The following is a 10,145-nucleotide window of genomic DNA, read 5'->3' as shown; positions in this document are numbered from 1 at the left end:
ATCTCGGCACTACATTTTTATAGGGCATTAAATTAATTGGATAAAAAAACAAATCCATTTATAATTCTTTGTTGCAGTGATTAAATTAGAGATGAAATAAGCCTCAAGAACAATAATGTAGGTAACTATTTTAATGTCTATTTATACAAAACAATATATAACAATAAATAAAATCACAAGACACTGAATAGTTTCTACTAAATATGCCTAGTTAAGTTTTATTTGAGCTAGGGTCGGCAGTATCTGCAGTGTTCTCATGTTTGTCCAGCAATTTAAAATCCATGGGTTTATCAAAACCCATTAGTTTCCCATAATGGTGCGGATTGTCAAAAAATCGTGGGTCCACAAAGAACGGCTTTCCCTTAATATGAAATGTTACAAACATGCCAGGGACATCTGGCACATACACGTCTTCCAATTTGAACTCCATCTAAATGTAACTAAGTATAAGACTATAATTGTTTTTAACTTAGGATTGTTACCTCTTTGGTTATACTGAAGAAATTTAAGCTTTTGATCAGATATGTGTTAGTGTCCTCGTTATAGCTCAACTCTGTTATGTATTTTTTGGTTATAAAGTGTAGCAAAAGTGGCGTAATAATGGTGAAAAATCCTATAAAAGAGTATGCAGCTATAATAACCGGCACATTTCCTGTGCTCACTATTTCTTTATAAAGTATCGGCTGGGCTAGTATTCCTACTATACTGCTTGATATTGAGAAGACCTGTAAGTTTTTGTTTGACGACTGTTGTTAACTGTTGGTTATGCAGTTGCTACAACTTGCCTTTACTGACTTGACATGTGCAGTTAATGGAGCCGAATACATCTTCTTATATAGGTTTTTCTGTTTATCTGGAGTTGAGGCTTTTTTGGCTGAATCCGAGGAAAAGCCACGGGAGTTAAGAATTGAAACTGCAGTTTGTTGAATGGGACTTCGCACTGAATTCACATTTTCGAAGGTGGTGAGTAGAGTCCTGGCTGATTTTAAACAGTTTAGCGTTAACGGAAGGGCACAACACAATTTTATAGACATTTTACTTTTGGAGATATAAATATTCAAAAATTAAGGAAATTATAATTTTTTTAAAAATTATAACCTTAAAATATATTTTTTTATAATTTATAGGATATATATATATATATATATATATATTCATATATATATATCACATGTGTTAGATAATTATAGTCGTAGTACGTGATCTTGAAGATATATTTGATTCACTTTTTTACAATTCTTATCAAGACATAAGAGTGAGACAGAATGCTGGACGATATTGTTATCAAACTGGAAAGTATTTTCTGATTGGCCTGTGAGTGTTATGGACGTCGATAAATTCAGGTTTACGATTGGTTGAAAATGGAAAAATGACAAATGTTGTCATAAATCATAAAATGTCATTCAGTAGAAATACCGGAAATTTATTTCAGTTTTTCATTTCCTTCCTCTCACCATTATTATGATTTAGAGTCTTTTCTTCAAAGAAAGTGAAAATGGAAATGTGTAAATATGACTATTAGACACATACATGTTTATTTCATTGATAAAAAAAAAATATGTAGCTTTCTTAATTGTTTAAAGGACTTTTTATTTTTTCCAACATAGCTTTCCTGGCATCAGGTAAGTTCATCCACAAAAGACCGTATTTGAGTTTTTCATGAGAGCCACAAGTTGTTGCCCCACTTCTGTGCTATTCCCATGACCTAAATACCCCCAATGTTCTCATAATGACCACTAAGCGAGACACTTAAAACATTTTCAGAAGATGGTTGAGGTTACTTCTGTAAAGTAACCTCAGAGTACTTGGCACAAACATTTTAAATCTGAATTGAGCAAATATCTTAGAGTTCAATTGTGATTGAGTTAAATCAAGTAACTTTTTGAAAAAGGTTTTTTTTAAATCTTGTTTTAGCCCTGATGAAACCAATCTCAAAATGGTCTCTTAATTTTTCTAAGCAAGTGTTCCTCAATTTAAGCAAAACATTTTTATTGCAAGTTGTCCAAAAAGATTCGTAAATAATTTTAGAATAGATCTTGAATGGTTATGCTTACCATCTCTCCTGTAATATCAGAAGTCCTCTAATAGTATTATGTTTTTAATATTAAATATTCTCTTCTATTTACATCTTTAAGTGTCTTTAAAAATTTGAAGCATGTAAATTGCAGGTGCTAGAATTTTACCATAAAATATATATATTTGTTTTGTTTTCTTTTTTGTTGATAAGTGTAATTTTTTTGCTCACTATATATCTTTTTCTCATGTTTTTCTATATTATCTTTTAGCTTCAAATTATTTCTTGAGACTAGTTTAGGTCAGAAGATAGGGTAGAATAGGAAGAACTCAAAATTCACTTTATTGTTGAATTTTTTCTTTTATGTATACTGTACATATGTACATTTTTTCTCTCATTTTTTAAATCAACGTGTAGTCCCAGTTTTCTCCTCAAAATCACCTGTTCAGGTGTATTTAATATTTTTGAACAATTGAATTACAAATTTCCTCCAGAAGACTGCTTTAAAAAATACAATTTTAGATATTTAACCAAATCATACAACCATGGAGGGTGTATCACCAACTTTACGAGAAATATTCAGTAATTCTATAGAGGTTTTAGGCTTAACTCGCTTCTATACTGATGAATTTGATGCTTTCCAAAAGTATTATACCAAAATTAAGTAAGTCATACAAAAACAACATTTTATACCTTTCATAAAATTCCAAACTTTTCAGTTTATGTAGTGACTCAAAGGTGATTATGCGTATTGTAAACCAAGTTGATCATTTACAATTTGATGAGTCTTGTGATTTATCAGAAAGAGTAAGAAGGATTCCCAAGAAAGATGAACAAAACCTTGTGGTACCCTCAATGGAAAAGACAAATGAGTCTATAGAGTTTGCTCATCCTTCTTTAAAAATTGTGTAAGAAATATGGAATTCAAAAGAACAAAATTTAAATCATCATTATAGAGAGACTGAAGAAAAGGGAAGGCATCTAATTAGCACTGGAAATCTTGACAAAGGGGCGATTTTGATAAATGAAAAAGCTACAATACTGCAAGTCAACCCATTGTGTATGTGCATGGAAGGAGAGCACAAAATATATCGGTGCCATCATTGTGCTTATGCAATTCATAAATTTTATACGTTAGTACTGGTTTTCTTTCTTATCTCCATATAAATAAGCTTATTGATGGTTTTAGTTGTACAGGGTGTAACATAGTGATATATTGCTCCTTGAGCTGCTTATTGCAATCTCATAATGATTACCATAGATTTGAATGCGAGGGCTTACAGAGGCATTTTTGGACATTAGAGGATACAGATTTTAGGTAAAGATTAGATTATTTCTGAGCATATCATGGTTTGAAAGAAAATTTCCAGTTATATTGCCTTTAGAATGGTTCTCTATGGTGCCAGATATAATTTCGTCCACAACATCTCGGACAACCACGATAAGTGGGGAATTGATGGCAATAATTACCCCTTTGTTTATAAGCTAAAGAGCAATTTTGATAGAATGCCAGTTAGAAAGATTTATGAGATTTTATGGGTAATCAACCAATCTCATTAAAACATAATATTAATTAAAAAATTAATTTCAGCAAGCCGTGAAAACAGTTACTTATCTAATAATGCGCACCAACTTCTTCAGCAGTTTTCAAATGGAGAACGAAAACATTCTTCACATATACGTTGGGGGATTGTTTGTTAAACACTATTGTCAAGCTCAAATGAATGCAGTTTTGTTAAGGTACCCCAATTTAGACGCCGAATTCTGTTTTAATGCTTTAGGAGGTAATGGGAAGGCTATTTGTCCCACAATAGCATTGATCAATCATTCTTGCTCTCCAAATGCTGTTATTATGTAAGTAGTGTAAAATGAGTAGTTTAAATTAAGTGATTGAATTTAAACGAAAAAATGCAATAAACTTTTAAAGTTGTTGCGATTTAGAAACTTCCCAATAACCAACTTTTTTATGTTTTTTGTCATTGAACCAAATTATACCCAGCAGTTCAAATAACCTAAAATAGACTCAGGTTTTAATTTTGTTATGCTTCAGAAAGCGTAGGGAGATCCCTTTGATTGACACATTTAAAGTGTTTACATGAAAAGAAAATCGTAATAATTTTGATGACTAAAATAATCTTTCTGAGCCTCTAAGTTCTTCTAAGGATGCTCATCTAAACATTCAGTCATATTATTAAATTTATTAATTCATTGATCAAGATAATACAATTTCTATAGATATTCTGAGTAAATTATATATATTTCTTAAATTATTGGTAACGAAACAGTGGCGTAATGGAACTTGTCTATGTTGAACTTGCATATATGAGCAATCCTAATTATTGAAGATAATTACTTAATTGCTGTATTTTACCTAAAATAGATATAAAGGGAGTTAAAAATCAAAAGTTGCAACATGAAGTGTTTTCTGGGAGATTTTCCAATTGCTATTATTCTGTATGGTCTGAAATCAAAATATTAGAAAGCTTTTAATATCCAAATTTTTAGACCATACAATGGCAGAATTTTAGTAAAAGCAATAAAACCCATAGGCCTAAACGAAGAAATCACCATATCATACCAAGAAATTAGTATTTTTTTCTCACTGGAAGAGCGGCAGCTCCTGATGACTGATTATTTTTATTTCAATGCTTTATGTGGGTGCAGTTTATGCAATTACGAAAGCAATTGGGTGGGTATAGCAACTTTCCTGAAAATACTTTATCAAAAGAGTCAATTTCCAGCGAGACTATCCTTACAAATGTCACAACTGCCAGACTGGCGTGGCAAAGAAAGTTACCTTTAGTAATGAGGGTGAAAAATTGTTCTGCAAAGACTGCCAATCCTACTCTTCCATTGACAAAAGAGCTGAGAAGACTGCCGAAATAGCGGGTAATGTGTGTAGGTTGCTTTCGCCTTATATTTTCGTGGTTTTGTGTTTTTTTTTTGTTGTCTGTTACCTTCCTCCATTTTCTTTCACTTAGGAACTTGTAAATATATTTCAGATCGAAAAACGTTTACTGTGGAACCTGTTATTAGAATAGCGGAAAGTTACGACCGACTTTTCCCTAAAGATTCGTGGATGTTACTCGACGCTTATCGTGTATTGTACGATAAATTTTCAATATGGGGAGGTATTTCTTCGAAGCTCGATTAATTGGCAGTTGTAGAATTTGGCAAATTTTAGAGAAACCGTTAGAGACTATGAAATATGGACTGATGTTTTTTAAGGTGCTGGAGGAATATGTCTCAAGGCTACATTTACCATTTCTCGAGGCACAAATGAAATTTTTCCATGAAGTTATCAACTCCAAGAAGTTTTTGAAGTTAGAGAGAGTGACTGACGATGAATTGTGAGTTTATTTCAACAGTATAAATACAAACGATCCTTCTATAATTTTAAAAATCATCAATACGTTAGAAAATAATTTAATGATTTCCATGATTTTATCTGAGCATTAGAATTATAGTAGTTGTTTAAATGCATTCAGTACTTTTTTGAGAAGTTCATATTGAGGAACATTGAACCATTGATACGTTTTCGGTTAAGTGGTATCTAAGTTATATTTAGCACATGTAGTTCTTTTACACATTTTCTTCCAACTACAAATTATATGGAAAAAATGTTTCCTTACCGAGAAGTCAAATAAATCTGATATGTCTTAATGGGGTGTTCAAGCTCAGAGCATTGTCCCCCTAGAAGGGTATAATAAAAAAATCCCATTACATCAGCCACTAAATGATCTAACTTTTATAAACATGCTTCAAATTGCAGGTTGCGATTTCACACACATTTCGAACAATTAGCTCTGAATTAAATAATAGCAAGTGTAATTAATATACAGTACGTATGGAATCTATTAGTTACTGGGTCATACTTAGTGGTTAATCCAACTCCTTGTAGTTTTTTTTTTTTTTTTTGGAGTCCAGGTATGAGTATCTGCATTATTCATATTTAATGCAGCATTGATTGATATTTTCGAGCATTTGCAACGCATTGCATATGTTACGAAAACTACTTTCATGTTCTTATTTAGCCATAAAGTCTGTAACTTTGAGATTATTTTTAATTAGTAATAAATTTTCACTATTTCTTATTTTGGACTAGCTTTGAAGGGTATTGTGGTATTAGGAATTGAATTTTCAGTGACAATAGAATGAAAATTACAGGAAAATTTCGCATTTTGGGGTTTTAATGAAATTTGTTGTTGGGTTTCTTGTTTTCATAGAGGGCGGCTTTTGTGAGGAAAACGCAATAAAAGTTTAGTTAAATTTTCAAAATATCACAATTGAGGTGGAACTTATAAATTTAAATGCTATTAGTATGTCACGCAACGATAATTTTATATAATGGACGAGGAAAAATTAAACTTCAATTTACTGCTGAAAGATTTCTAATAGTTTAAAAATAAGTAGCAGTAAAATTGTTTCTTTTCATTCAGGGTAACCGGAAAATGGTGCCCGAATGGTAATCAGAGATTAGCTTTCAAGCTGTGGAAATAAACTTCCAGCATTAAAATCTTTAAATAAGTGGAACATCATTAAAGATGATTATCAGAAGAGGTCAGTACATTATGGATATTTAATAGACCTTTCGTGCAAAAAAGTTCATTTAAACAACGCTTTAAGGTGGGTTTATGATCAGGAATGATCAGTAACTTATGCAATGCCCGGTGGCAAATTTAATACTTGTTAAAATGGGGTTAATTCATTACTTATCCAGTTGTGGTTTACGCTCTTTCAACCGATCATCCAATACCTATGAGCTATAAAAATAGTCTTGAAATTGACTATATTTTAATTAAGATCTAAGAATAATAACTGTCAAGAAAGTTTGTAACACTTAATTGTACGATTGCTCTGTCGCTAAAACTTGATATTAGGGTGTTTCTTTTTATTACTAATGACACATGATAGAATGAGTATTTTGGCTAACACGCGTTGTACTGTAATTATTAATAGACCTTCTCATCGAATTCGCCCCATATATTTAGACAGATATAAAATCACCATATTCTTATAGGCTCGTACATAACAGACAAAAGCTCTTAAAGAGGAATTATTATTATGTTAATCAGGATCTGACATTTGTTATCCGAGAAGTTCTTCAATTTAGAAAATAAAATTCAAGAATGATCACGAAATTCAAATTTCAGCACACACTCCCTAAACTGAAAAAACTGAAAGAACATCTCGAAATAAAAACGCTCTGAACCTCAGTATAATAATGAATATCCTGCAAACCTTATAAAAATCCTTATATTTCTGTTCACTTTTCCGGACACTCTGTATAACAAATTTCAATATCAGAAGTTAGGGATATCGAACCATTGATACCGCTTATCCATTCCTGTGTTGAATATGTATTCCAAACACTTCTTGTGCCTGAAAAATCTTTGTTTTCACTTAGATATTTATTGAGGACCGGCAATATCCTTACGGAAAAGATGTATATTTATTGCATCCAGCTATGGGGTACTCTTCCTTGAAGCATTGAGTACCTAACCCTGTGAAATAAATGTGGCCCACTTGCGCGGATGTTTTAGTGTTCACAGATTTGAGGCATTTGTAGAAAGAATCGTCACAGTCGCAATTTAATCTCGTATAAAATGAAGGATTTTCTAATCCATGTTTGATCCCATGGCCCTCAATTACATCAGAGCATTTATCGTGAGCCCTACAGCATTTATCAGTATCTTTGGCGGTTCCCAAGTCTTCGTCATTTTCTGCAATGTCGCCAGCTCCACACCATTTAGTGCCTAATAACATAAAAGAAAATTATTAAAAATGCCATTTTTACTGAAATTTAATAATTACCAGGATAAATGAAGAACCAATTAGGAACCCTGGCCTCTCCATCTGACTTCGCCAAGTCAGGGTCAATTTCGTTTAAGTTTACTTCAACATCATTATTCCAAATAATTTTGCGATTTTCAGAATAGCTTATTATTGGCAATAATACTGCGATAACCTTTTGAAATAGCATTTTGGTTTGTAAAGTGAGTAAAGTTCCTTCAGTTAGCCTTTTATATAGTTCATAATCAATTTATTTCCAAGTATACTGCGATTAACGTGTAAATGCAACGCAATCGTCAAATTTAAGTAAAATTTTGATAGTCTAATTTTCTTTTAAACAGCAGTACTATCAAGTGCTTTTCCGACCAATGCATTCGGATCAAGAACGACATTTTGTTCTACATTCCGGTACCCTACCTGGAATACTACTACATGGGGCTACTGGGGAAGCTGGAAAATGTTCAACGGAAATTGAAAGTGATTAATAACTAGCCATGATTTATCATGACCAAAGATGTTTTTATGTTAGGGTTAAGTATGACGAGGCCCTTGGGAGATAAAATGCCGTTAAATTTACTAATTATGAAGGATTTTAGCTCCCATACAAGGCCACTATTGCTCAAAGTCTGATCTCTAGATAGAATATTTTTATGTAATGGTTTTAGGATTAAAGATGCGCAGCTATGAGAAAACCAACAAAATTTTAAAACTTTGTTTATTTTTTTATCACGTTTTTTCATCTGAAAAAGTTGGTTAACAGTCCAGATTTTGAAACTATTCATTTAGTTATATGACTACGTGTTTTAATGAAGTAGGTCATCTCCACAGATACTTCGACAGTATTCGAATCTCAGTACTACTTTAGATATCGTAATAAGTGTATGTTTGATGTTTATATATTTTATATTGACATTCAGTACATAAAAGGCTGATGATTTTATCTACTAGATCTTTATGTTGTGAGTTTTAGGATTGCACTCAAATAGGATATTTTATCTTGAATGCTCTATGATGATAGCTCTTCCAAAGATGTGTTATGTTAATGTTCTTTGTTAATGAGACAAAATAAATATCTCGTTTTCATAATACTGAAGTATTCATTGAAGTGAAAAGAGGCAGAGTTGATAGAATTTTGGAAAGTGAGTAGGTATGCAAAAAGAAATATAAATTGATATCCTTTTTGGAATTTGATGATGAAAGATAGGTTGTGATGTGACCAATTCAGTTTCCCAAGTAAATAGTAACTTTGATGTAGGTACTGTTATTTACACTCTTTATCGTCAATTTTTTCGTATAGCTTGTAATTTAGAATAGTTATTTATTTTACACTGCTTTGGCAGTACTGTTTATCTTGATTTTATTATGCTGATTTGCGGCTGATAAAACGAACATTTAAATACTCGATTCTGTGATGTTATTAGTAAGCAATTTCCCCGAATTCAAATTAAGGATCTATGGAATGAAAAATTCCAGTCTTTTCATAACTATTCTCTTAATGTTGGAAGTTTTCCACACTAACAGTTTTTGGATATCTCTATATTTGTGTTAAACTTAACTGAAGTGACAAACTTTGGTTCGCCATATTTTCAAGAAGCATTGTTTAGGCCTTATTTATACTGTAGATGACAGTTTCTTCTCAGGTCTAAAATAATATACGATACACTTTCATTAGGTATTATTACAGTACTAGTTGATATTCTTCAGACATTCCTAATGTTCCTAGTCCGTAAATACTCGTGTTGTAGCGAGTCACCTATTGGGGGACTTGTGAGGTAAGTAACTATTATGTAATCCGTACATAATCTTTTAAGTTTATGAGACCAATCAGTTTGTCCATAAATGGATTAGTCGAATAAAATCGTATAACTAGCAATATATACAAGTTTGTGCGATTTCAAGTTAATTTGCTATTAAATTCTTCAAAAACTTCAATGTTGTATTCATTATCCACTTTCTCAAACGGAAATCGAAAATTCTTATTTCACCCGTAAATTAAAATACAATGAAAATTAAAAAATAAAAGTTCGATGTGAATATAAAAAACGTCTACGTTTCCAGTCCACACATCTAATATCAATGACACAGATTTTTCTTTATGAAGACGCTGGATGAAATCTATGTACCTTTATAGTAACAAGTACACAGCAAAAATATTTAAAAATAATATTTGTTGTGAGTCACGACAAAATCCTAATACTTGTAAATATATTTACAAACCATAAACTGTATGTAATTTCGTTATCATCAATGCCACACACAGGTATTTAAGGATTATTGCAGAAAAATGTGCAGACAGTTACAAAAAACCTTACTAAGAAAAAGCAACCATGTCGTCTGT

At 31.7% G+C, this 10,145-nt stretch overlaps 3 protein-coding genes across 6 annotated transcripts in view; 1 reads left to right on the top strand and 2 right to left on the bottom strand.

The window, feature by feature from the left end:
* The window catches only part of LOC136346197 (uncharacterized), a 33,099-nt gene extending 24,206 nt beyond the window's left edge, over nucleotides 1–8,893 (top strand). The window contains exons 1-12 of one of the 4 annotated variants that reach the window (XM_066295159.1): nucleotides 1,402–1,622; nucleotides 2,537–2,678; nucleotides 2,734–2,922; nucleotides 2,971–3,147; nucleotides 3,204–3,332; nucleotides 3,400–3,553; nucleotides 3,606–3,868; nucleotides 4,520–4,703; nucleotides 4,756–4,912; nucleotides 5,017–5,145; nucleotides 5,199–5,364; nucleotides 8,149–8,893. In XM_066295159.1, coding sequence (XP_066151256.1) covers nucleotides 2,560–2,678; nucleotides 2,734–2,922; nucleotides 2,971–3,147; nucleotides 3,204–3,332; nucleotides 3,400–3,553; nucleotides 3,606–3,868; nucleotides 4,520–4,703; nucleotides 4,756–4,912; nucleotides 5,017–5,145; nucleotides 5,199–5,364; nucleotides 8,149–8,299 — 1,818 coding nt within the window. In that variant the 5' untranslated portion in view covers nucleotides 1,402–1,622; nucleotides 2,537–2,559 and the 3' untranslated portion in view covers nucleotides 8,300–8,893. Of the gene's footprint in view, nucleotides 1–1,401; nucleotides 1,623–2,536; nucleotides 2,679–2,733; nucleotides 2,923–2,970; nucleotides 3,148–3,203; nucleotides 3,333–3,384; nucleotides 3,554–3,605; nucleotides 3,869–4,519; nucleotides 4,704–4,755; nucleotides 4,913–5,016; nucleotides 5,146–5,198; nucleotides 5,365–8,148 lie in introns of those variants that run through there. The other 3 variants (XM_066295158.1, XM_066295156.1, XM_066295157.1) reach the window with 3 other exon arrangements.
* Nucleotides 114–1,136, bottom strand: LOC136346201 (transmembrane protein 70 homolog, mitochondrial). Its single transcript, XM_066295163.1, has 3 exons — nucleotides 786–1,136; nucleotides 483–725; nucleotides 114–430 (listed from the first exon to the last, which is right to left on the bottom strand). Exons 1-3 carry the CDS (start codon nucleotides 1,032–1,034, stop codon nucleotides 212–214), a joined length of 711 nt encoding a protein of 236 aa, XP_066151260.1. The 5' UTR covers nucleotides 1,035–1,136; the 3' UTR covers nucleotides 114–211.
* On the bottom strand, nucleotides 6,983–8,150 carry LOC136346202 (phospholipase A2-like). The gene is made up of 3 exons (XM_066295165.1): nucleotides 7,829–8,150; nucleotides 7,452–7,770; nucleotides 6,983–7,396 (listed from the first exon to the last, which is right to left on the bottom strand). Exons 1-3 carry the CDS (start codon nucleotides 7,995–7,997, stop codon nucleotides 7,318–7,320), a joined length of 567 nt encoding a protein of 188 aa, XP_066151262.1. The 5' UTR covers nucleotides 7,998–8,150; the 3' UTR covers nucleotides 6,983–7,317.
* Nucleotides 8,894–10,145: the final 1,252 nt, after the last annotated feature.

The sequence above is a fragment of the Euwallacea fornicatus genome, chromosome 22 (assembly GCF_040115645.1).
Source record: "Euwallacea fornicatus isolate EFF26 chromosome 22, ASM4011564v1, whole genome shotgun sequence".
Taxonomy (NCBI): Eukaryota; Metazoa; Arthropoda; class Insecta; order Coleoptera; family Curculionidae; genus Euwallacea; species Euwallacea fornicatus.
Note: the sequence above shows the minus strand (reverse complement) of the source record. Positions and strands in the feature narration are given on the sequence as shown.